This window comes from Salmo salar, chromosome 01 (genome assembly GCF_965601325.2).
Source record: "Salmo salar chromosome 01, fSalSal1, whole genome shotgun sequence".
In the NCBI taxonomy this organism is placed as follows: domain Eukaryota; kingdom Metazoa; phylum Chordata; class Actinopteri; order Salmoniformes; family Salmonidae; genus Salmo; species Salmo salar.
The window spans coordinates 143,265,540-143,293,179 of NC_138291.1; the positions used below are offsets into that span (position 1 = coordinate 143,265,540).

General features: G+C 41.6%; 1 protein-coding gene across 4 annotated transcripts in view; it reads right to left on the minus strand.

Annotated features, from left to right (window-relative positions):
• The window catches only part of rfx3 (regulatory factor X, 3 (influences HLA class II expression)), a 66,399-nt gene that overhangs the window by 21,642 nt on the left and 17,117 nt on the right, over positions 1-27,640 (minus strand). Inside the window, exons 2-9 of one of the 4 annotated variants that reach the window (XM_014129960.3) lie at positions 12,717-12,811; positions 12,503-12,591; positions 9,038-9,311; positions 5,280-5,354; positions 4,801-4,982; positions 4,365-4,484; positions 949-1,073; positions 522-637 (exon numbers count right to left, since the gene is read on the minus strand). In XM_014129960.3, the coding sequence (XP_013985435.3) occupies positions 522-637; positions 949-1,073; positions 4,365-4,484; positions 4,801-4,982; positions 5,280-5,354; positions 9,038-9,311; positions 12,503-12,591; positions 12,717-12,806 (1,071 nt within the window). In that variant the 5' untranslated portion in view covers positions 12,807-12,811. Of the gene's footprint in view, positions 1-521; positions 638-948; positions 1,074-4,364; positions 4,485-4,800; positions 4,983-5,279; positions 5,355-9,037; positions 9,312-12,502; positions 12,592-12,704; positions 12,812-27,640 lie in introns of all 4 variants that reach the window. The other 3 variants (XM_014129952.3, XM_014129944.3, XM_045689750.2) reach the window with 3 other exon arrangements.

Sequence of the window (27,640 nt, forward strand, 5' to 3'; positions counted from 1 at the left end):
TTGTACACTGCTGCTACTCGCTGTTTATCATCTATGCATAGTCACTTCATCCCTACTAACATGTACAAATTCCCTCTAACCTGTACCCCTGCACACTGACTCGGTACCCCCTGTATATAGCCTCGTTATTACTATGTTACTTTCTATTATTTTTTACTTTAGTTTATTTGGTAAATATTTTCTTAACTCTTCTTGAACTGCATTGTTGGTTAACAGCTTGTAAGTAAGCATTTCACAGTAAGGTCTACACTTGTTGTATTCGGCGCATGTGACAAATAAAGTTTGATTTGATTTGTAGATACACCTCCATTTCTGCAATCTCCACCCCAAACGGATACCTGTTGGCCATATTCGATTCCCCTTACTTAAGTTCAAGGTCAGAATGTGTGCAGAGAGGAAAGTGCATGAAAAAAGAATGAAGTTCCATTTACATGCGCGTATCTCCGGTCTGAATTTACCCCGTAGAGAATAATACAAACTTTCCTGTAGAACTTTGTTAGAGGTGATGGATAATCTCTGACCTCACAGTGCTCTCTGTATAGTGACTGGAGAGCTTTGATGTCATCTGGGCCGATGTTGTCCACGTTGGTCTCTCCCAGGTCCAACTCCACAAAGTCTGGCAGTGCCCGGGACGCGTCTGTCAGGGAGAGACGCATGGAAATCAGACAAGGTCAACAACAACTCACGTTATGAATCCAGTATAAAGCAGAGGAACACAGGGGTAAATATTTAACAAGGAAATACTGAAGGCTGAGAAAATCCGATCAGTGGTTCATTGCAGAATATAACCGACAGGGGAACCCTTACAGCACTCAGCGGAGGAGCACTTTCATGAAGTGGTATCAAAACTTATTGTGTCATAACAAGGGAACATCAAACAGTAGCAATCTATTGATGCTGAAAGTCACTTAGTCTACACACACAGAAGCATACACACTGCTCACTCACCCAGGTACTGCTGGTGGTGCTGGCTCTGTGCAATGACGGTCTGCTCCGCTGCACTGGGGGTGTGCTGGCCACCGCCTGAGAAGTTCTCCCCAGACACACCATCAACCTTCTGCACCGGCTTAAACCTACAATGACAATGCCTCAGTCAGTACTGTTTGTATATGTACACTGAGTATACCAAACATTAGGAACACCTTCCTAATATTGAGTTGCACCCCTTTTGCCCTCAGAACAGCATGGACTCTACAAGGTGCATGGACTCTACAAGGTGTCGAAAGCATTCAACAGGGATGCTGGCCCATGTTGACTCCAATGCTTCCCACAGTTGTGTCAAGTTGGCTGGATGTCCTTTCGATGGTGGACCATTCTTGATACACAGGGGAAACTGTTGAGCATGAAAAACCCAGCAGTTGCAGTTCTTGACACAAACAGGTGCGCCTGGCACCTACTACCACACCCCGTTCAAAGGCACTTACATATTTTGACTTGCCCATTCACCCTCTGAATGGCACACATACACAATCCATGTCTCAATTGTCTCGAGGCTTAAAAGTCCTTCTTTGACCTGTCTCCTCCACTTCATCTACACTGACTGAAGTGGATTTAACAAGTGACATCAATAAGGGATCATAGCTTTCACCTGGATTCAACTGGTCAATCTATGTCATGAAAAGTGCAGGGTTCTTAATGTCATTGTAAGTATGCACTGTATGTACAGTACATTCGGAAAGTATTCAGACCCCTTCCCTTTTTCACATTATTACGTTACAGCCTTATTCTAAAATGGATTAAAAAAAATAAAACAATACCCCATAATGAAAAAATTGAAACAGTTTTTTTAAATAAACTGAAATACCTTATTTACATAACTAATCAGACCCATTGCTATGAGACTCAAAATTGAGCTCAGGTGCACCCTGTTTCCATTGATTATCCTTGAGATGTGGACTCCAATCAAGTTGTATAAACATGTGGTCAATTCAATTGATTGGACATGATTTGGAAAGGCACACACCTGTCTATATAAGGTCCCACAGTTCACAGTGCATGTCAGGGCAAAAACCAAGCCATGAGGTCGAAGGAATTGTCCGTAGAGCTCCGAGATAGGATTGTGTGAGGCACCGATCTGGGGAAGGTTACCAAAAAAATGTCTGCAGCACTGAAGGTCCCCAAGAACACAGTGGCCTCAATCATTCTAAAAAGACCTCAGACTCGTGCAAAGGTTTACCTTCCAACAGGACAAAGACCCTAATCGCACAGCCAAGACAATGCAGGAGTGGCTTCGGGACAAGTTTCTGAATGTCCTTGAGTGGCCCAGCCAGAGCCCAGACTTGAACCCGATCAAACATTACTGGAGACTTGCATTGGCGATCCCCAGCCAACCTGGCAGAGCTTGAGAGGATCTGTAGAGAAGAATGGGAGAAACTCCCCAAATACAGGTGTGCCAAGCTTGTAGCGTCATACCCAAGAAGACTCGAGGCTGTAATCGTGGCCAAAGGTGCTTCAACAAGGTACTGAGTAAAGGGTCTGAATACTTATTGAAATGTGTTATTTCAGTTGTATTTTTTTTTTTATATACATTTGCAAACATTTCTAAAAACCTGTTTTTGCTTTGTCATTATTGTGTATCATGTGTAGATTGTTGAGGGAAAAAACTATTTGATCAATTTTAGAGTAAAGCTGTAACGTAACAAAATGTGTAAAAGGTAAAGGGGTCTGAATACTTTCCGAATACACTGTATGTATGTATGTATGTATGTACGTACAGTTGAAGTCGGAAGTTTACATACACCTTAGCCAAATACATCTAAACTCACTTTTTCCCAATTCCTGACATTTAATCCTAGTAAAAATTCCCTGTTTTAGGTCAGTTAGGATCACCACTTTATTTTAAGAATGTGAAATGTCAGAATAATAGTAGAGAGAATGATTTATTTCAGTTTTTATTGCTTTCATCACATTCCCAGTGGGTCAGAAGTTTACATACACTCAATTAGAATTTGGTAGCATTGCCTTTAAATTGTTTAACTTGAGTCAAACGTTTTGGGTAGCCTTCCACAAGCTTCCCACAATAAATTGGGTGAATTTTGGCCCATTCCTCCTGACAGAGCTGGTGTAACTGAGCCAGGTTTGTAGGCCTCCTTGCTTGCACACGCTTTTTCAGTTCTGCCCACAAATTTTCTATAGGATTGAGGTCAGGGCTTTGTGATGGCCACTTCAATACCTTGACTTTGTTGTCTTTAAGCCATTTTGCCACAAGATTGGAAGTATGCTTGGGGTCATTGTCCATTTGGAAGACCCATTTGCAACCAAGCTTTAACTTCCTGACTGATGTCTTGAGATGTTGCTTCAATATATCCACATCATTTTCCATCCTCATGATGCCATCTACTTTGAGAAGTGCGCCAGTCCCTCCTGCAGAAAAGCACCCCCACAACATGATGTTGCCACCCCCGTCCTTCACGGTTGGGATGGTGTTCTTCGGCTAGCAAGACTCCCCCCTTTTTCCTACAAACATAACAATGGTCATTATGGCCAAACAGTTCTATTTTTGTTTCATCAGACCAGAGGACATTTCTCCAAAAAGTACGATCTTTGTCCCCATGTGCAGTTGCAAACCGTAGTCTGGCTTTTTATGGCGGTTTTGGAGCAGTGGCTTCTTCCTTGCTGAGCGGCCTTTCAGGTTATGTCGATATAGGACTCGTTTTACTGTGGATCTAGATACTTTTGTACCTGTTTCCTCCAGCATCTTCACAAGGTCCTTTGCTGTTGTTCTGGGATTGATTTGCACTTTCCACGCCAAAGTACGTTCATCTCTAGGAGACAGAACGCATCTCCTTCCTGAGCCGTATGACGGCTCCGTGGTCCCATGGTGTTTATACTTGCGTACTATTGTTTGTACAGATGAACGTGGTACCTTCAGGCGTTTGGAAATTGCTCCCAAGGATGAACCATACTTGTGGAGGTCCACAATTTTTTATCTGAGATCTTGGCTAATTTCTTTTGATTTTCACATGATGTCAAGCAAAGAGGCACTGAGTTTGAAGGTAGGCCTTTGAAATACATCCACAGCTACACCTCCAATTGACTCAAATGATGTCAATTAGCCTATCAGACGTTTCTAAAGCCATGACATCATTTTCTGAAAATGTCCAAGCTGTTTAAAGGCACAGTCAACTCAGTGTATGTAAACTTCTGACCCACTGGAATTGTGATACAGTGAATTATAAGTGAAATAATCTGTCTGTAAACAATTGTTGGAAAAATTACTTGTGTCATGCACAAAGTAGATGTCCTAACCGACTTGCCAAAACTATAGTTTGTTAACAAGAAATTTGTGGAGTAGTTGAAAATGAGTTTTAATGACTCCAACCTAAGTGTATGTAAACTTCCGACTTCAACTGTATGTGTTGTACCTCTGTTTCTGTTGGACAGGCTGCTGTCTGAGGGCCATGTACTGCATGTCCTCCTGCAGTCTGTTGAGAGGAGAGTCCGGCTTCAGCCGGATCCCATAGTAGTGGTACTTTGAGTTCCCCCTACAACACACACACAGGAATGAACAGACAGCTAACAGTTTTCAGTGTTTCCCCAATATTAATTTAGCAGCCCAAAAATATTTGTATTTGTTTATATATTTTTTTTAAACATGCTGTAATACCAAACAAGAAATAATAATGAAGACAACCAAGGAAAAAGGAAAGGACAAGACTAAACTGAAGGCGTCAGAGGAGAGTTAGGGAGAGCAGAACCTTGGGACTTGAGATGCAGTGACAGGTTAGGGGAGAAGGGGAGGAGGGGGGAGCAAGGTGCAGAGGGAGTTATCAGAGCGTGTCTGTCAACTCAGTAGCTCACCTTGTGCCGAGGCGTCGCGTGCGTAGCCCCATGAAGATGGAGCGGATGAGTTTGCCGAAGGAAGCGGCGTTGACCGGGTCCAATTTCTGCTCCTGGCAGTGGCGCAAGTAGTGGTTGTAGAGAGTGGAGCGAGGCAGACTCACCCCCTCCGCAGTCTCATAGTTATCCAGTAGCCATTGCAGCTGTGGGGGAGAGAAGATATGCTGTCAATTACACACATGTATGTCACTACACCTCTCTGTAATCCACAACAGATGCATGTTTCATCCCCCACTTGTCTGTAAATACCAACACCCCCTTTCCTAGCTTTAAAAGCACAATTAACTAAAGCAGCAAAAAATTAAAATTGGAGCATAGGAAGCACCCCCACCACAATAGAGAGAAAGAGAGGGAGAGGCAAGGAGAGAGATTTGGAGGTACTAGAGAGTGAGAACAGCTATACAGGGCAGGCAGGCAAGGCGTTTAGAGTGGCGACTTACATGGCTGTTGAGCAGCGAGCTTCTCTGACTGGATAAACCTTCAGTCTTTTGGAGCGTCTCAATCGCCATTTCAATCTGATAGACCAAGGAGCAAAGAATAGAAGGAAAAACAAAAACAACAAAGGAAAAAGTTGCACTAGAATACTGACACAGTACTGACACATAGAAAATCAGAAAAATCCAGAACAGCTCCGAAAGCAAGCATCACCCAAACTAGTGCCAAAAGCCCAGTATAGCAAAGTCAGTTTAAACTTAAATTAACCTAACTGTCTTTTGAATTACATTTCCCATTGTCTTAATGAAGCAGTGTGCTAACAGAAAGTCAAGCGGCAGGTAGCCTAGTGGTTAGAGCGTTGGGCCAGTAACCGAAAGGATGCTGGATCAAATCCCGGAACTGACAAGGTACAAATCTGTGGTTCTGCCCCTGAACAAGGCAGTTAACCCACTGTTCCCCGGTAGGCCGTCATTGCAAATAACAATTTGCTCTTAACTGACTTGCCTGGTTCAATAAATAAACAAGCGCCACAGTAATCAGAAGCTGTGAAACTACCATTTTCAGCCACCAAAGGAGAGCACAGATCCACTGAGGTAGACCACACTCATTGCGCATGTTGGAGCAGACCAATTTTTTCAAGTCCTTTCAAAGTGTGTTGTATTATAGTTCTAAAAATGGTCAGACTTGCGACTCCATGTCGACTTACTTTACAAAAATCATGTGATCAAAGGTCATGCAGTTTTTGATGAAGTTGCTGCAGTTGCTTCTCACCTGCATTGTGGGAGGCACTATGCGTCAACCAATCATTAGGGTGTTTTTGTTGGACCTGTCTCAAAATACACATCTGCCAAGTATAATAGTCGATGTACATGATAGTAAGATACATTGTAGCTGGTTCCATCAGATAACCTGGCACACGGTAGCCCTTTGCCCTATGCTAACCTCACCAGATGACAGGGATGATTTCCTGGAACAAGTTCTACATCAGCCAATTACAAATGTTGACATAGATTGAGGTGAACAAACGCTTTTCCATAACAGCGTCCTTAACAAAGTCAAGCACTCTCGTTATCATCCTACAGATGGCAGTATTGCAGTAATAGTGTTAAGTTATTTTGAAGAACCCACATTTGCAAGCATCCACACCAGAGGAAAGATTGATGTTTATCGTTCTACAGTACATCTGTCAATCAACTGATCAACACACCCTACCGCACGCTGTAGGCCTACTAATAAGGTGGTAACAAGATCATTCCGTGCTTTCAGGTTGTCTTCATTGTCATAGTGACAACTGCATATAATACCATGAAAAATAACTTTTAAAAAAACAGTATTTAAATGTATTAACTCAACAGCACTTCTTTTACATCGCCAGCACATCTTTTACAGCATGTCACTGCTCGCGTCGTTGCCCAAGTGTTTCTCCTTGATTGTGTAAGGCGTGGATAGAAAGACGAGCTGAACAACTTCTCTCTTCGACGATTCATATTTCATCTTACTGCTAGCTCAGCACAGAACATGACAACCCAGGAACAAACCTTCCCCCATGCAGGTCAACTATTCCATAGGGCGGCCTCGGCTTCCAGGCCTGTGAGGTGAAAGCCTATTAGAGGATACCTGTAGCGATTACGCCCTCGCCTGGCGAGGAGACACTTTTTACAATTATAACCTACAACTTGTCGTTTACCTTACATTTGATGTAAATGACAAAAATGAAATGGTATGTTCTGTTAGTCATTCCAATCACGTGTTTCCACCAGAGGAGCTTGTCCCCAAACAGCCCATTACAAGCACAGTTATAACGAAACAACCTAAAATCACTCACTTCACATGGCTTGGAGGGGTGGCACAAATGTAGAACTACATATTAGGCCTACACTAATTGTGGTAGTGTGTTGTGCCGGCAAAACCTTGCAAATAAAGATTACAGATACATTTTATGAGGAGCTTCTTGTTGGAGTCCCTCTTCCAGAAGACACATAAGCTACTGGCAGTGCTACATAAATAATATTTGCTAATATAGGCTATATTACATAGACGTGTAGGCTACACTTACATGTACAATGTTTTATATGCGTTTTTATAATCATCTACTTTGTCACATATGCGTTATTTGACTCGAGGACCAACAATGGAGCGATTTTTCCTCAAATAAAAACCTTGCTGTCTCTGGGCTTTTTGCCTTCGTGGGTCAAGCCACCAGGTCCATACAGAAATGGTTTGTCGCGATCGGTGTGGAAGAACTTGACTAGCCTGCACAGACGTTGACCTCAACCCCATCGAACACCTTTGGGATGAATTGGAACGCCGACTGCGAGCCAGGCCTAAATCGCCCAACATCAGTGCCCGACCTCACTAACGCTCTTGTTGCTGAATGGAAGCAAGTCCCCGCAGCAATGTTCCAACATCTAGTGGAAAGCCTTCCCAGAAGAGTGGAGGCTGTTAAAACAGCAAAGGGGGACCAACTCCATATTAATACCCATGATTTTAGAATGAGATGTTCAACGAGCAGCTGTCCACATACTTTAGGTCATGTATTGTATTTGACAAGACCGCGAGCATCAGAGTTTTTTTTTTTAAACAATTTGCGAATATACAACGTACATGTTGTACAATCATCCTACATCTTTATTGCTGTGAAAGCACATGAATGTGTGACTAATATATGCGAAAACTTGAACATTTTGTCTAACGCTAGTACTAATAGCTAGTACCCTAGTCAAGGATGCCTCAATGCAATGTTGGCACAAAACACTTTGTTACAGACCAATTGCCATAATGCTTCTACACCTGCATTACTTGCTGTTTGGGGTTTTAGGCTGGGTTTCTGTACAGCACTTTGAGATATCAGCTGATGTAAGAAGGGCTATATAAATAAATTTGAACAAAAGCGAATCTTGAATTTTAAGGTTTAAAATATCCCTCTGGTGGCCAGGGTTGATTTTAAGAAATGCCATTGGTTGGTGGATATAAAGTCTAAGGTCTTTGACAGGAAATAATCAGGAAATAATCATGGTCATCTGGCGAGGTTAGCATAGGGCTAACGTTTGCCAGACTTTCTGATGGGACTAGCTACAACGTAGCTTGTATAAAAATCAACGATTTTAACTGGCTGATGAAGATTTTTAGACAGAGAAATTGTTTACGTTTAAACTGTTTCTAATGTTCGCAAGTATGGCCTCGTTATGTTTTCAGTTTGTGAGTGTGTGATATGGGGGTATAATGTTTTGTGACATTTATACAGAAAAACATTTAGAAATAAGAGCAGCTTTGTTGACACTGCCATGTTGGTCTGAGCCTTGCTGTTGGAAAAAAAAAACACTACCACTACAGTGTCCGACTTTCGGCTGTCGAAGATGCAACTCCTGACTTCACTCGCCGGCTTTCCTCTACAGAAGTCTTCGTTACGCTTACTGCTCAAACACACCCATTGTGTTTTGTCTTAAAAGCTTCACGACACAGTAAAGCAGTACTAACAAATATTATTTCATATTTATTTTAATCTTTAGTTAAAACACAGCACGAGAGGAAATTCCAATTCACAGCACTGGAAAGGGTAGATACCTATAGAAAGTACTAGCTGAGAAGACCACAGGACAGAGGGAGACTGGACAAAATAACACATTCTCAGACACTGACATAGAAGCTAAGTGGTACTATAGTTACTCAAGAAAGGCTTCAGATATGCATTATGGCAGGCAGGAGAGAGTAGCCTGACAGACAAACAGACAGGACGAGAAGAGTAAGTAAAGGGGGGCCGTACACTCACAGTGGACGGGGAGGCTCGGGTAGTCTGGGTGGCTGGGTGGGGGGCAGAGTTGTCCATGGAGTTGCCCCCGATGAGGTAGGCTCCAGAGCTGCTGATGATCTGCCCCCCGGCCAGACCCATGGTCAGACCCCCGTTCCCCCCTCCATTGTTGGCCATGCCATGGGACGACACCACTGTAGACACCTCGGACGAGCTGCCCTGCGTGTCAAAGTAGCTCCCTCCACTGTTCTGGCTGTACACCTGGGGCTCGGAGTACGAGTACGTCCGTCTGGGCAAAAACATCGGAGGGAAAAGTTAGGAATTTCCACCCCCCCCCCGGAGTGATAGGTCAGGATAATTTCCTTCTACATAAAGGCAAGTTTGAATAGTGCTAGAGTGCCTATTTGATGTGAATTAGCGGTGCCATTCTGAGCCTTCACGGGAAGGCAATATTCCTGTGTTAATGAAAGTGGAGTTTCCATAGTTACACAAATCACCTGAGGAGTCGCCGTGCCGACAGAGATTTGTGTGATTGTCGTTTTCCTCTGCAGTGACTCAGACCATTACCTTGGCCTCTGATATAATGACACCCTTCAGTGCCTTGACACAACAGGTGTTGTGGACCAGAAACATATTCTCTCTCTCAGACCTTTATATACATTCCCCTACATATAAATTTGGGACAACGATGATAAAACTTTAAAATGTGGCTCTTTACTCCATTTTGGATTTGAGATCAAATGTTTCATATGAAGCGACAGTACAGCATGTCACTGCTGTACTTTTACTTGAGGATATTTTCATACATATCTGTTTCACCGTTAAGAAATGAATGCACTTTATGCATCTAGTCCTCCCATTTGAGGGTGTCATAAGTATTTGGACAAATTAATTTATAATGTATTACATTTCATCAAAAATGTAGTATTTGGTCTAGGGTTGTCACGATACCCGAATTTTGACTTCCATACGGATACCAGTTTTAGTATAACAATACTCGATACCATCACAATACTCGATACGCAAAAAAAAGTCAAAGAAAGGCGCTTGATCCAGACAGATCTTTTGAGTTCAATATCATAACATTTCAAATGTTATGTCAATTTTTTCAGAGACAGCCATGTATATAAATTCATGAATTTGACTTTGTTTTTACCAATCTAACTACGTAACAACATAATAGTAATAATTTATTTTAATGGTAAATCTCTATTGATGAACTGGGTAAATCAAGATATAATCAAGCCTAGGCCTATTCCTAATACAGGGAAATGCATATTCAATAGGAGTGTGCGCATGTATTGAGTTATTGAGCTTGATTTGGCTGCTTTCATGGGATTCAGAGGGAAAAAAACTATCCGTTTCCCTTCCATTTGGGACTTATTTTATTATACGGCTGAACAAGATTTGCATAAAAGAAGCAATCTCTTATTTTATAAAAGTGTGCGCTGTCTCTTTAAGACCCAGTAAAGAAGTAATTCACACACACAGTCAGTTGCTCTGTCTGAACTGAATTAATAAAGTTTGTGGTGACAATCAGCATATTTTGCATTATGGTTTGCACATTATCACAAAAAAGTACTAGGGTAGTAAATTGATGTTAGCTTCAGCTGTAAGCTAGCAAGAAAAGTTAGCCTACAAAACTGGAAGCTAACAGTTTCTTCTTTCATTGTAAAGCATTCTAGTCTGTAACGGACATAGTTTTGCAAACAGTAATTAACAACATTGTGTTGAAACTGTGTGTTAGCTTGTATGCAGCATGAGTGGGAAGCTAACGTTACGCAGCCCAGACTCCCAGTGAGTGCAGTGGTTCAGGCTAGAGCAAGCAATGAGTAATTGGAGCAGGCACAGTGCACTCGCGCTATGAAAGAGACATTGACTTGCTGATAGACAGACTTGATCCTCTCTCAATCAGTAGACGAAGTGAGACACATTTGACAGAAGTACTGAAAGTAACAAACATTTGAGTACCAAACTGTTTTTCATGTTCTAGTATCAAAAAGGTACAGAAGTTTCGGTATACCATGCAACACTAATTTGGTCCCATATTCCTAGCATGCAATGACTATATCAAGCTTGGGACTACAAATTTGTTGGATTCATTTGCGGTTAGTTTTGGTTATGTTTTGGATTATGTTATGCCAAATAGAAATGAATGGTAAATAATCTAGTGTGTCATATGTGATAATTATGCCTCCAACTTTTTCGCTCATTAGTCACGATTCCTTCATGATTATCCGTAATGGTAGCATCCACATTAATGTAGACGTATTCAGAAACATATTATATAATTATTGACAATAAAAGTGACTCCAAAATGAGACAATACATTATTTACCATTAATTTCTATTGGGCACAACATAATCCGAAACACAACATAAACAAACTGCAAATGAATCCAACAAGTTTCTAGAGTCACAAGCTTGACGCAGTGTTTGTGTGCTAGGAATATGGGACCAAATACTAAACTAGACAAAATGAAATACATTATAAGTGACATTGTCCACATACTTTTAAATGGGGGGCCAAGATACATAAAGTGCTTTCATTTCTAAATGATGAAACAGATATGTAATAAAATACCCTCAAATAAAAAGGTGACATTCTGTACTCGCTTGTATATAATCCAAAGAACAGAAATCGGACAGCACTCTGGCAAATAAACTTAAATTGACATATTTTTTAGTGCAGCAAGAAAAATGTCAATTTAAGTTTATTTACCAGAATGCTGTCCTATTTCTGTTCTCTCGCCTCATAAAACATTTGATCTCAAATCCAAAGCCAAATTACAAGCGTCACTGTCCAAATAAATCTGTAGAGGAGTGCATAAGACTTATGCCGAAACTCTGGAGAGATACCAGGTTATGGAGGAACGTTTAGGGCACCAGAATGATTCTTGTTGACAAATCATCTGAACGGTAAGAAATAACCCCTGCCCTTTTTTCATGTACTCTTTTGGTGTGCAGTGAATCTACTTCTATACCCAATAGAACTGTGGAGGGGACAAGCAGCTGGTACTAACACACTGTTAACAGACTCAAATAGTAAGTGGTTGTGTGCTCAGCTCACTTGTTCTGTCCTGAAGTTAGACGGCGTTGAGCTAGCTTGTTAGCCAGGCCTTGCCCCTCCCTAAGCCCCTCCATCAGAGACTGCTGTCGGTCGATTTGGGACTGTGTCACTCACTATGGGAAAGCCCCAGCCTGTGGAGTGTGTACATAACCTTGTCCCCCGAGCCAAGGAGTACGCAGCACTTATTCATACTCCTGGTCATCTCCAGGTGACTGCACACAATCACACAGTACTTCACTGTGCTGTTACTTACGCCCTCCGCGCCCGCCATGTGTGTGTGGCAGAACTACTGCTGTGAAGTGACTTTAGCTGTTGCCGTTGACTACAGAGAAGACGTTAAAGCCAGTGTGTAGTGCCACTGCAGAGTGAGTGACAAAGGCAGCGGTGGTTGAGCAACACTAAACACTCACATTGTTCCGTTGGTGTAGACGCCACTGTTCTCCTCCACATACTGCACCTGTGCTGGGTATACATGCTGAACCTGTTGAACAGTCTGGGTCTGCAACGGTAGGGCAACAAGTTAGAAACGACACACAAATCAAAACACAAACACACACACACACACACACACACACACACACACAGCCCGTTTATCTGCTGTTGGACAGGCACCTGAGAGGTCACCTGCTGGGTGGAACCTGCGGGCTGCACAGGCACGGCGGTCTGGAGAGGGACAGTGGAGGCGGAGTCAGCGCCTGCCTCAGGGGTCTGCATGGCGCCTGCAGGAGAGAGAGGACACATTGGTCAACTGGGTACCACCAGAGCCATCGATGGAGGGGAGCACATTGATAGACGGACTATAGAGAACCACAAGCTCTTCTCTGGTCTGGCGCCAAAGTGGCAGAACAAAGTCCACTGCAAAGAACTCCACAAGCAACCTTTGTCTCAATTTGGTTTGCATGCACAGTACCAGGACAATTTAAGTGCTAACTAAGGTGTATCTGGGTCTGGGAGTATAAAATTAATATCACTCACAGAGACATGAATTCTAGATTATATCTATGGTATTAGTGTACCCAGGTTGACTAATGAACAGGTGCTGTAGTGGAGCGGGTCGAGAGTTTCAAGTTCCTTAGTGTCCACATCACCAACGAACTATCATGCTCCAAACACACCAAGACAGTCGTGAAGATGGTACGACAAAACCTTTTCCCCCTCAGGAGACTGAAAAGATTTGGCATGGGTCCCCAGATCCTCAAAAAGTTCAACAGCTGCACCACCGAGAGCATCCGGACCGGTTGCACCCCTGCCTGGTATGGCAACTGCTCGGCATCTGACCGTAAGGCGCTACAGAGGGTAGTGCGTATGGCCCAGTACATCACTGGGGCCAAGCTTCCTGACATCCAGGACCTACAGTTGAAGTGGGAAGTTTACATACACTTAGGTTGGAGTCATTAAAACTCGTTTTCAACCACTCCACAAATGTTTTGTTAAACTATAGTTTTGGCAAGTCGGTTAGGACATCTACTTTGTGCATGACACAAGTAATTTTTCCAACAATTGTTTACAGACAGATTATTTAACTTATAATTCACTGTATCACAATTCCAGTGGGTCAGAAGTTTACATACACTGAGTTGACTATGCCTTTAAACAGCTTGGAAATTTCCATAAAATGATGTCATGGCTTTAGAAACTTCTGATAGGCTAATTGACATCATTTGAGTCAATTGGAGGTGTACTTGTGGATGTATTTCAAGGCCTACCTTCAAAATCAGTGCCTCTTTGCTTGACATCATGGGAAAATCAAAATAAATCAGCCAAGACCTCAGAAAATAATTGTAGACCTCCACAAGTCTGGTTCATCCTTGGGAGCAATTTCCAAATGCCTGAAGGTTCAGGTTCACCTGTACAAACAATAGTACGCAAGTATAAACACCATGGGACCACGCAACCGTCATACTGCTCAGGAAGGAGATGCGTTCTGTCTCCTTGAGATGAACGTACTTTGGTGCGAAAAGTGCAAATCAATCCCAGAACAACAGCAAAGGACCTTGTGAAGATGTTAGAGAAAACAGGTACAAAAGTATCTAGATCCACAGTAAAACGAGTCCTACAACCTGAAAGGCCGCTCAGCAAGGAAGAAGCCACTGCTCCAAAACCGCCATAAAAAAGCCAGACTACGGTTTGCAACTGCACATGGGGACAAAGATCGTACTTTTTGGAGAAATGTCCTCTGGTCTGATGAAACAAAAATAGAACTGTTTGGCCATAATGACCATTGTATGTTTGTAGGAAAAAGGGGGAGTCTTGCTAGCTGAAGAACACCATCCCAACCGTGAAGGACGGGGGTGGCAACATCATGTTGTGGGGGGGCTTTGCTGCAAGAGTGACTGGTGCATTTCACAAAATAAATGGCATCATGAGGAAGGAAAATGATGTGGATATATTAAGCAAAATCTCAAAAATTCAGTCAGGAAGTTAAAGCTTGGTCGCAAATGGTCTTCCAAATGGACAATGACCCCAGGCATACTTCCAAGATTGTGGCAAAATAGCTTAAGGACAACAAAGTCAAGGTATTGGAGTGGCCATCACAAAGCCCTGATCTCAATCCTATAGAAAATTTGTGGGCAAAACTGAAAAAGCGTGTGCGAGCAAGGAGGCCTACAAACCTGACTCAGTTACACCAGCTCTGTCAGGAGGAATGGGCCAAAATTCACCCAACTTATTGTGGGAAGCTCGTGGAAGGCTACCCAAAACGTTTGACCCAAGTTAAACAATTTAAAGGCAATGCTACCAAATACTAATTGAGTATATGTAAACTTCTGACCCACTGGGAATATGATGAAAGCAATAAAAGCTTAAATAAATCAATCATTCTCTCTACTATTATTCTGACATTTCACATTCTTAAAATAAAGTGGTGATCCTAACTGACCTAAGACAGGGACTTTTTACTTGGACTAAATGTCAGGAATTGTGAAAAAGTGAGTTTAAATGTATTTGGCTAAGGTGTATGTAAACTTCTGACTTCAACTCTAGGTACTAGGCGGTATTAGAGGAAAGCCCATAAAATTGTCAAAGACTCCAGTCACCCAAGTTATAGACTGTTCTCTCTGCTACCACACGGCAAGCAGTACCGGAACGCCAAGTCTAGGACCAAAAGGGTCCTTAAGAGCTACTTTAGGCTCCTTAAGAGCTACCCCCCCCCTTTTGTTTTGTTTTCACACTGGTGCTACTCGCTGTTTATTATCTATGCATACCCCTACCTACATGTACCAAATATCTCTACTAACCTGCATATTGACTCGGTACTGGTACCCCTTGTATATAGCCTCATTATTGTTATTTTTGTGTTACTTTTTTTATTTTACTATTTTTACTTTAGTTTATTTAGTAAATATTTTCTTAACCTCTTTCTTGAACTGCATTGTTGGTTAACGGCTTGTAAGTAAGCATTTCATGGTAAGGTCTACACCTGTTGTATTCGGGCGCATGTGACAAATAAAACGTGATTTGATTCGATTATTTGGTTCCTGGGAAGACATGAAGTAAGCTTCCCTCCACCAATCATCTATGCACAACATGTACAAATACAGTCACAATACCATATCATTATGATTCTTTGGTATAATTGGAATAAGAATACTGACTCTGTGTGTACAATAACTGTCCATTTGAGAGTCAGTGCTTAAGCAACTCATCACATTGACTGCACCGGTGTAATTCTGACTGCTGTGCCGCTAGAATAGGCAGCTGTGGCCAGCAGTACTGAATGTACTCAGGGTAGTGTATGAGTCAGTGGTCCGAGCAGAGAGCTCGTCTCCTGTCTCCGTGTTCACAGCAATAAAAAAACAGTTAATATTTAACAGCCCTAATGAGCTTCTCTTTCTCCCTCTGCTCTCACAAATCTGTTCCCTTCACATCTTCCAACGATTTTTATCATTCAGACATTCGTTGATTAATTCTTGCCAAAAACATTTAGGCTAATTTTGTGAAAATGTGGTCGTATTTGTCAAACCACGGTTTTTACTTTGTTCTCCCACCTCGGCATTGGAACACACGCATAGGTGTCCAAAAATGCAGCTGGTGTCAGAGATTTAGAATCCATCTTTATTGGCTAACGACCCAACCCTGAACACACAGAGCTACGGTGAGATGAGGACTTGGGCAGAGGGAGACATTCACAGTAAAGCAGCATGTAGGCTAATCATAGAACAGCCACCTCTCCTCCTCCTGCTCTGTCCTCCGCGGTGACCCCCCCCCCCCACACACTCCCCCTCATCTGCTCAACTTAGTTTCCATGACCAAGCCTCTCCTGGTTAATTAACCTGTCTCCTAAGAGCCCTGGATCTCTCTGGGGTCTGCCTGTCCTCCTCCACCTCCTTCTCTCCATCCTACTACTCCTCCTCTCCATCTTCAGTGATATACCAGAGGTTGTGTTCAGATGCATTTCTCCCTTCATAGTGCATGATAGTACAGCACAGTATAGTGCATGATAGGACAGCACAGTATAGTGCATGATAGTACAGCACAGTATAGTGCATGATAGTACAGCACATGATAGTACAGCACAGTATAGCGCATGATAGTACAGCACAGTATAGTGCATGATAGTACAGCACAGTATAGTGCATGACAGCACAGTATAGTGCATGACAGCACAGTATAGTGCATGACAGCACAGTATAGTGCATGATAGTACAGCACAGTATAGTGCATGATAGTACAGCACAGTATAGTGCATGCACAGGGTGTCAATCAGCGTAGTTTCCTTTTAACGCAGGAGGCTGCATTGAATTGAATAGTATTTTCTTCCATCCTGTATTGGTAAAACACTTGAGCACTGATTCAGACAGGTGGTTCTCCATGCTGTTCACAGAAAGAACCAGAGACCAGTCAGTCAGACTATTCCGCTCCTGTTCTGTCATCAGTCAGGACTTTCAAACTGAAGCCTCTCTCCATTGAAGGAACATAGCCTATACTTTGATGGTGCAGCAGGGGTTTTAGAAAAGTGTTCCCCTTGTTTATATAATGTATTAGCCTACCATTTGATAAAACCAAAGACAGAAAGACTTAAACAATTCTGAAGATCTCTCAGCATCCATTGAAGATAAAAATCCTGCATGATTCAAGATATGGCCTTTTAATGTCGCTCAGCAAATTGCATTTGTTCTGCGGGTAGCGTGACAACATGGTCTAAAAAGCTCCAAAAGCCCAGGTACCTGATCACAGGGCGATGCTAGTAGGAAGGCAGCAGATGACAGAAACTAACATGACAGAGACAAATCAGTGCCAGATCGGGCTGGGACGGTCATGGAATTTTGGATGACTGTTATTGGCTAGCCAAATGACTGCGGTCAACTATTTGAATAGCCTATTTGCACATGTTCTCCTCTCCTCTGCTCCTGACTGTATGTGATGCCATAGAAATAGAATGAATAGAACGGGCATACCCATTCAAGGTCAATGATGGCATAATGGGTGGGCTGGCCGCCATCGAAAGTGTACTCATAGGAGCAAAGCAGGAAGTAAAAAGAGGAAGTGTACCCATCAATATGTGCTGTGATATGTTGATTCAACTCAACCGACATGACAAAAAATACATTCCATTGAATGAGCCACATCAGTTATCATTTGAATTAACATTCTACATTACCATTGAAATGATTGCATCCCAATACGAGGCAGCCATTGAGAGTGTACCCATGAGTTTACCAGTCAAGTACTGTGGATGCGGTGAAGGAGTCAATGGAACGCAGACAGTTCCACTGACCAGATTGGCTCACATTCAACTGATCTGACAAAGTGGATATTCGTCAAATCCGTCATGATTTATGTATTGTAACAGGTGCACAATTTTTATATATTTTGATTTTTTTCCCGCTGCATCACATGTAGAACTTCAACAGGTCTATTTTCAGGTTTAGAAGAAGTGACTGCTAAAAATGCCAAATGTATAAGCTGGTTAGCAAAGGTGGTGGAAGTCAGTCGTTTTTAACTGTAATGCAGTTGATTAGTAATGATGACATGAACATGTGTTGGGGTTGACATCCATACAAGCATTATACTCAGATTGTTACCTCATAGTGTGAAATACACATATAAACAATAGCCTAAATGTAGCCTAATTTTGCTGGGGGGCAATGAGGAGACTAAGGATCTTTCCCCCAAGGCCCTTTCCTCCACGCGTTTCCATGGCAATTCCATTGTTTTGTTGAGTTCGATTGACCTCTTTACTGCATCTATTGCCAGGGTGAGAGGTTCCAAGCCTATTCTATAGACCCAGTTGGTATTAGATAGAACTTCATGACCCATCCCGCCTGTGGGGAAAACAACCTGTAGTTACCTACAGTAGGCTACCCCATTAGCTCACAGCAAAAACTTGAACTTTTTCAAATGCAGTTTTTGTTGTCTGCTTGTTTTAGTCGATTACAAAACTACATTTAAGAAAAATATAACATGTCTAGAGATTCATTTTCAACATTGCCTGCTCCCTGGCGTTCTCACTACTTAGAAAAACGTAATATTGTAGGGCTTCCCTCATGCCCCTTTTCATGACGATGCTAGCAGCCACTTGAGTGAGTGCTAGCTACCGACCGTAACATTAAACTTGCCAAGACTAACACAAACACACGGACTATACAGCTGCAAGTAGTGAGTGGAGTTACAAACGGACTGTACTAAACAAGTTATGTCTTACCTGTGATTTAATGTTTCCCACACACATATCTACAGTACGTGTAGACTCCTCGGACACCGTATCCCTCACACAGAACTCTGCTCACAGGCTCTATTTCCCTACGTGGGAGCATTGCGAACCAGAGGTCATGCTTTTCGACAAGGTTACATGTACATTTAACTAACACAGCAGCTTTTCGGCATGTTTTGTTATTTCTGTAAAACAAAACATGTATGACGTATAACAAAAACATGTATGACGAAGTTACCTCTTTTACAATGGGGGTCAATAGAAAATAATGTTGTTTTCCCCCAATTTGTTGGCGTGAATACCGACTGGGACTATCAACTCTATTTCTATGTGTGCTGCAGCTGCAGGAATGCGGGCGTCACTTAGGCAACCGAAGACTCGTATGCTACAATACTTTGCTTGAGCAACAAAGTTTGTTAAGAGTCCATGTTACCTCAAAAAAATGGACTCAACTGCACAAATGCCTGGCCATCCCCTCTTCAGTTATTTTATAACCATCGGTTACGCGGTTATACGGTAAATTATGCCAGTCTTGGGTGCCCCCACCCAGGCAGTGGCAGTGCTGGCAACACTAGCTGCAGTAACCCATGGGGAGGGGGTCACACTCGGACATTCAGAGAGCGGGTATATTATTGTGACCCTGGTGGCACAAAATCAAAGTCTGACTGCATGGAGATGCTTGGGATAAATGGTCAATACGGGTGACCGTACTGTGGGTGTTTCAGGGAAAAGGTGTACATTTGACCTCCATCATCTAGGATGTGACAATAGTTAATAAAATCTCTCAATTTCTGACCATGTTTTTGTGCGGTCTTGCAGGCCTTCTAATGCAGCTGCAACTGTAAATGCATTTGTAAATCAAGATCTTTCTTGAGTTGGGCTCTAGGATGGTGCAACTGTTGAGAATGTGAGTTTATGGTTGTGTGGGGGGAAGGGTTGAGTGTGTGTGGGTGTATGTGTGTATCCCACAACTGTTGCGAAGGAGTAAATGATGTTAGGGACAATAGAGGATGATCCACAGCTATATATAATACAAATCGAGGTGAGGGCGATGGAAATGCATTTGGCAATTAATTTACTTCAATTCGGTAAATGGCACTGTGTGCTCTTTTCCAAGGATGGATCCCAGTCTGTTCAGGGCTATGGGATACGGGGGATCGGGGGTGGTCTGCCGGGCATTGGGATGACAACCCAACTAGAGATGAGGAAGGCTTTTAGCGGGAGGAATAGTAGGGACCAATTGGAGGTTTACTTAGTAGCAATGCAAATATCATGGAATAGCTATATAGACACTCAATCATCATGTTACCTTTTAATGGTACGTTTACAAACATATATTTTGATAAATACAATTTAAAGTTGTGTCTCATTATGGTAAGTGGTGAAATAAGTATAGCCAGTTACAATTGTAATGGCCTAGCAGATAATAAGAAAAGACGATCAGTATTTACCTGGCTAAAAGAGAAGGAATATAATATCTATTGTTTACAGGAAACCCATTCAACAATTTTAGAAGAAGTTTTGTGGGAAAAAAACTGGGGTGGCGAAATATATTTCTCCTATGGGCAAAGAAATTCAAAAGGGGTGATGGTTTTAATTAACAGTAATTTTGATCCAAATGTGCAAATTGTCCAAACAGATTATCAAGGTAGATGGATCATTTTAAATATGTTATTGGACAATAAACAGATATGGCTTATTAACCTATACGGTGCGAATAATGATGATCCAAGCTTCTTTGAAAATATATATAAGAATTGATCAACTCTACAAGAAACACTAGACTCTATTATTATGGTGGGAGATTTTAATACGGTCTTAAATACCTCTATGGACCGGAAAGGAAAACACACTACAAACTATCACCCTCAGGCACTTAAGGAAATCATGAATGTCATGGATATATTGGAATTAGTGGATCTATGGAGACTTAAATACCCTGACCTAGTGAGATATACATGGCGGAGGCTTAATCAAGCTAGTCGCCTTGACTACTTTCTCTCTGGCACCAAAAGTTTAAAAAGTGTTGATAGGGGACAGAATGCGGTCGGATCATCACATAATTGGCATATATATTACTCTTACAGAATTTCCACGTGGGCGAGGATATTGGAAATTTAATCAAAGCCTACTAGATGATAAATTGTTTAGAACTAGGACAGAAGAATTTATAACTGACTTTTTCAGACAGGAAAAACAAAAAGAAATGGAGGAACTTATTCAAGAAAGATTTAGTGTAATATATTATAAAAATAAAGCGAACTGGATGGAATATGGGGGAAAATGCACCAAATTCTTTTTCAATCTTCAATATAGAAATGCTACCAAAAAAAATGTATTAAAACTTGTTACAAATGATGGAGTCATGCATGGTTCACCAAATTATATTTTAAAGAGGAAGTAAAGTACTTTAATATGTTTTAATTTCAGGCTCCTCCATCTCCACTAACTGAAACTAATTGTATGGATTTTCTTCCTAATAATAATGTAAAATTAACATCTGTACAGAAAGACTCATGCGAAGGCCAAATTACAGAGGAGGAACTGCTTGATGCAATTGGGGCCTTTAAGGATGGGAAAACTCCAGGGCTGGATGGCATACCAGTGGAAGTATACAAAACTTTTTTTGATATACTCAAAGGACCATTATTAGCATGTTTTAACCATTCCTATATAAATGGTAGATTATCAGACATGCAACAAGAAGGTCTGATATCATTATTACTGAAACAGGACCCAAATGGTATATATAAAGATCCAGTCCATTTAAAAAATTGGAGACCTCTTACACTTCAGTGTTGTGATGCAAAAATCCTAGCAAAATGCTTGGCGCATAGAATTAAAAAAGTATTGTCAGATATTATTCATCCTAATCAGACAGGTTTTTTACATGGACGATACATTGGAGATAATATAAGACAAGTACCGGAAAAAATCGAATACTATGAAATATCGGGGACACCAGGCCTGGTTTTCATAGCTGATTTTGAAAAGGCTTTTGATAAAGTACAACTGGAGTTTATATATAAATGCCTCGAATATTTCAATTTTGGGGAATCTCTTATAAAATGGGTTAAAGCTATGTATGGTAATCCTAGGTGTAAAATATTAAATAATGGCTACATCTCAGAAAGTTTTAAACTATCTAGAGGAGTAAAACAAGGCGGTCCACTATCGGCATATTTATTTATTATTGCCATTGAAATGTTAGCTGTTAAGATTAGATCAAACAATAATATTAAGCGATTAGAAATCCGTGGCTTAAAAACTAAGGTGTCATTGTACGCCGATGATTCATGTTTTCTTTAAAAACCACAATTAGAGTCTCTCCATGGCCTCATAGAGGATCTACATACTTTTGCTATCCTCTCTGGATTAAAACCAATGATAAGTGTATAATATTACATATTGGATCACTAAATGCAAATTTTACCAATTAAATGGTCTGACGGAGATGTGGACATACTCGGTATACAAATCCCAAAAGAAAGAAATGATCTCACTCCAATACATTTTTATAGAAAGTTAGCAAAAATAGATAAGATCTTGCTACCATGGAAAGGAAAATACCTGTCTATTTGTGGAAAAATCACCCTGATTAACTCTTTAATCATATCACAGTTTACCTATTTGCTTATGGTTTTGCCTACACCTGCTTTTTAAATTATATGAACAAAAAATATTCCATTTTATTTGGAACGGCAAGCCAGATAAAATTAAAAGGGCCTATTTATATAACGAATATGAATTCGGAGGGCAGAAATGATTAAATATTAAAGCATTGGGCCTCTCACTAAAGGCATCAGTCATACCAACGTTATACTTAAATCCAAACTGGTTTTCTAGTAAATTGGTACGAATGTCTCATCCTATGTTCAAGAAGGGCCTTTTTCCCTTTATTCAGATTACACCTGCCCACTTTCGGTTGTTTGAAAAGGAAATAATCTCCAAAATATCTTTATTTTTTAAACAAGCCTTAGAAAGTTGTTTGCAATTTCAGTTTAATCCACCTGAAAAGACAGAACAAATAATACAACAAATATTGTGGTTAAATTCAAATATAGTAATTGATTAAAAAAAAAGTGAATGATATAGTGAATGATATAAATAGGACTGGTGGAGTGATGTCACACATGCAGCTAACACAGAGATATGGAAATGTCTGCTGTACCCAAAATTACAACCAATTAATTGCAGCATTACCACAAAAATGGAAGAGGCAAGTAGAAGGGGAAAAAAGTAAGGAACTTGTATGTCGGCCCTGTATTAAAGAACACAAATGGTTAAAGAAAAGTGTGCTATATAAAAATATACTGCTCAAAAAAATAAAGGGAACACTTAAAGAACACAATGTAACTCCAAGTCAATCACACTTCTGTGAAATCAAACTGTCCACTTAGGAAGCAACACGGATTGACAATACATTTCACATGCTGTTGTGCAAATGGAATAGACAACAGGTGGAAATTATAGGCAATTAGCAAGACACCCCCAATAAAGGAGTGGTTCTGCAGGTGATGACCAAAGACCACTTCTCAGTTCCTATGCTTCCTGGCTGATGTTTTGGTCACTTTTGAATGCTGGCGGTGCTTTCACTCTAGTGGTAGCATGAGACGGAGTCTACAACCCACACAAGTGGCTCAGGTAGTGCAGCTCATCCAGGATGGCACATCAATGCGAGCTGTGGCAAGAAGGTTTGCTGTGTCTGTCAGCGTAGTGTCCAGAGCATGGAGGCACTACCAGGAGACAGGCCAGTACATCAGGAGATGTGGAGGATGCCGTAGGAGGGCAACAACCCAGCAGCAGGACCGCTACCTCCGCCTTTGTGCAAGGAGGAGCAGGAGGAGCACTGCCAGAGCCCTGCAAAATGACCTCCAGCAGGCCACAAATGTGCATGTGTCTGCTCAAACGGTCAGAAACAGACTCCATGAGGGTGGTATGAGGGCCCGACGTCCACAGGTGGGGGTTGTGCTTACAGCCCAACACCGTGCAGGACGTTTGGCATTTGCCAGAGAACACCAAGATTGGCAAATTCGCCACGGGCGCCCTGTGCTCTTCACAGATGAAAGCAGGTTCACACTGAGCACATGTGACAGACGTGACAGAGTCTGGAGACGCCGTGGAGAACGTTCTGCTGCCTGCAACATCCTCAAGCATGACCGGTTTGGCGGTGGGTCAGTCATGGTGTGGGGTGGCATTTCTTTGGGGGGCCGCACAGCCCTCCATGTGCTCGCCAGAGGTAGCCTGACTGCCATTAGGTACCGAGATGAGATCCTCAGACCCCTTGTGAGACCATATGCTGGTGCGGTTGGCCCTGGGTTCCTCCTAATGCAAGACAATGCTAGACCTCATGTGGCTGGAGTGTCAGCAGTTCCTGCAAGAGGAAGGCATTGATGCTATGGACTGGCCCGCCCGTTCCCCAGACCTGAATCCAATTGAGCACATCTGGGACATCATGTCTCGCTCCATCCACCAACGCCACGTTGCACCACAGACTGTCCAGGAGTTGGCGGATGCTTTAGTCCAGGTCTGGGAAGAGATCCCTCAGGAGACCATCCGCCACCTCATCAGGAGCATGCCCAGGCGTTGTAGGGAGGTCATACAGGCACGTGAAGGCCACACACACTACTGAGCCTCATTTTGACTTGTTTTAAGGACATTACATCAAAGTTGGATCAGCCTGTAGTGTGGTTTTCCACTTTAATTTTGAGTGTGACTCCAAATCCAGACCTCCATGGGTTGATAAATTGGATTTCCATTGATTATTTTTGGGTGATTTTGTTGTCAGCACATTCAACTATGTAAAGAAAAAGGTATTTAATAAGATTATTTCATTCATTCAGATCTAGGATGTGTTATTTTAGTGTTCCCTTTATTTTTTTGAGCAGTGTATATACCAATTTCATTTAAAAAACCCAAAACTGACAGCTGTGCCATATAAATTGCAAAATAGTTGGGAAGACATTTTCGATGTACCCATTCCATAGCACATGGTTTATGAATTGATACGCAAAACGCCGGATTCAAAACTTCGAATTTTTCAATTGAAATTACTATACAAAATTCTTGCAAGTAATAGAATGTTATATATATGGGGGAAACAATCTTCCCAGCTCTGCAGATTCTGCTGTGAGGAGGCAGAGTCATTACATCATTTATTTTGGTATTGTCCATATGTAGCTCGTTTTTGGTCACAGGTCCAGGAATGGCTGAAGAATTGCAACATTTGCCTAGAACTAACGCTGCAGATAGCAATACTGGGTGATTTGAAAAGCCATAGTCAATCAATCAATAATATAATAATTATTTTAGCAAAAATGTTTATTTAGAATTTACAATCTGTAGAAGCTATGAGAATAGAAAGGTTAAATTGTTTGTGAAGCATGACAGCACAGTTGAAAAATATATGGCAAATAGAAATCCGAAATGGATGATGTTGAGAGATAGATGGGAGGGGTTGAATGGAGCTGAAGGGTGGGACTAATAACAAGATAAACAATGTAAAACATACAGGGTCTGTAAAATGGATATAGGTTTAGACTTTTTGTGATATAGCACAGTTACAAATAGAAATCAAACTGGATGGACATCAGAAATCGAGGAAGGACTAAAAACAAACAAAAAAGAACTATTGTAAAATAGACTGTGTCTGTAAAATGTGTATAAGATGAATAAATTGAAGGTAAAAGCCGAAGTGTTTATTAGTTTACTCCAATTGGGGGATCGGTGGTAGGGTTTGCGGGGAATAATAATAAAGGTATATTCTTTAAAAAAGTATGTATGTCTATATAGGTATGTGTATGTATATATGTGTACATGTATGCATGCGTGTATGGATATATTTACCCCAAAAATATATGGGGGTTTGGAAATGATGTAGACAATTACATTGATGGAAGCAATATTCTTTCCGCAATATTAAGCTGATCCACCCCCCCCAAAAAAAAAATATATTTATATATAAAATGAAGGAAAAATATAAAAAAAATAAATGTATGCCAGTCTTGGTGCCAGGGAGATGCTGCTGACATGGCAGTCAAGTGATCCATTCAGAGGTTGTCATGCTTTCTCTTTTTAGTCTCTACAGGTACCATTTTTCTTCTGCTCCATGCACTCTGCAGTAGGAGAGCTAAAGTGCAAGGCCCTATCGGCCTCTACAACACAAAACCCACCTGCTCCCTGCAGCCTGCCCCTGATGATTAGGAGATGAGGAGAGGAGTGACTTTCTGGATGTAAACAGGGCACCTACCTCACTCCTGCAGCCCCCCCCCCCCCCCCCCCCCCACAGCCTGCTCTCACTCCCCTGTGGCCCACTTAAGCGCTGTTCTCAACTGAACAACTGCAAGCTCTACAAGCCCACGCAGGAACAAAGGCCAGAGAGGAGGGCAGCACTCGCCCTGTCTCTCCTTCACCCTCCCCCAGGTCCTTCCCCACCATTTGACTGACAGAACGAGATCTATAATGTTATCTCATCACATTACCACAGTCAATAAAGGGCCAACTTTAATGGCATGATCAAAACAAAATATGTTTCTAGTCTAAAATGCTGTTAATGCCTGGGATATCCATTGTGAGCATAAGACTGGTAGCAAGTGGATTGTCCTCAACCTAAAATGTATTGATGAATGTCCAGAAACAACATGCTTTAGAGAGGAGTTGTAACACTGTGAAAGAAACACAACCCCAAATAAAGAGGCACGTCTCCTTTGTATTGATCTCATTTCCTTCCCATCTCCATCATGTTAGACCTGTGTCCATGTTAGGCTGGCAGTGATAAAAACACTGTCTGAAGCTGCAGCATTAACCAATTTCCTTTACAACTATGGAACAGGGTTGAGGTTAGTGATAAAGTACACCTTGTAATGTAAAAACAGTGTACACAGGCTGCTGTGCGTGCAAATAACACAGCAAACCCCCCAGTTTATTCTGCTAAGCCATGAAAATGGATGGATGAATAATCAAATGAATCAGCGGCTCTTTAAGTGATTGGAAACGGAACAGGATCCAGTGAACAGGTGGCATGGTTCTATTTTTGCCCACCCAACACCTGACTTCAGATAAGTGGTAACGTGATCTGATAACTAGCCGTTTCTGACATCCTGTCCTCTGTCCACAGAGGTGTGTATGCCATTATTGCCTTATAATAGGCTATAGGCCTAGGCCAGGGATGGGCATCTTCGATGGGGGTGGGGGCCACAAAAAATCTGCAGTGGCTTGCGGGTCTACATACCCACATCCATACATGTGGCGCTAGCCTTTTACGGGCCCTAAGGAATATTTTGTTGGGGGGCTTCCCCCAACTTGGGACCAAAACGTTTTAGTGGCCCCCCTCTTGACAGCAAAGTGAAGTTTTAGAGTTAATTTCCTGCAATTCTACACATTTGCCATGGGGAGTAGAGAAAATGTTACCTTTTTAATGCAGGTTTGCTGCAATTCTACACATTTTGCCATGGGGTGGAGCGAATATTTGCAGTTCTTAATATGACATCTGAGTGAGAGTGCCTAACAAAATCAATGGGGGCCCGGGTCAGTAATTCGACCATGATTACTACAAGTTAAGATAGCTGGCCGCTAGACTAACTTACCAATCAATTTTTTTTTTGACATGGTCTAATTTGAGTTACTGTCAGTGACCGACAAGATAAAAACTGCTGATGCACAAACACTTAAAAATTGCACCTTGTATATTCTACTATTCTAACTCAACACTTAAGTCGAGACCCAACTGAGTCCTAAAAATAAATAAATAAATAAATAAATAAATAAATAAATATATATATATGACACACACACACACACACACAATCAGTCAAAAGTTTGGACAGACCTACTCATTCAAGGGATTTTCTTTATTTTTACTATTTTCTACATTGTAGAATAATAGTGAAGACATCAA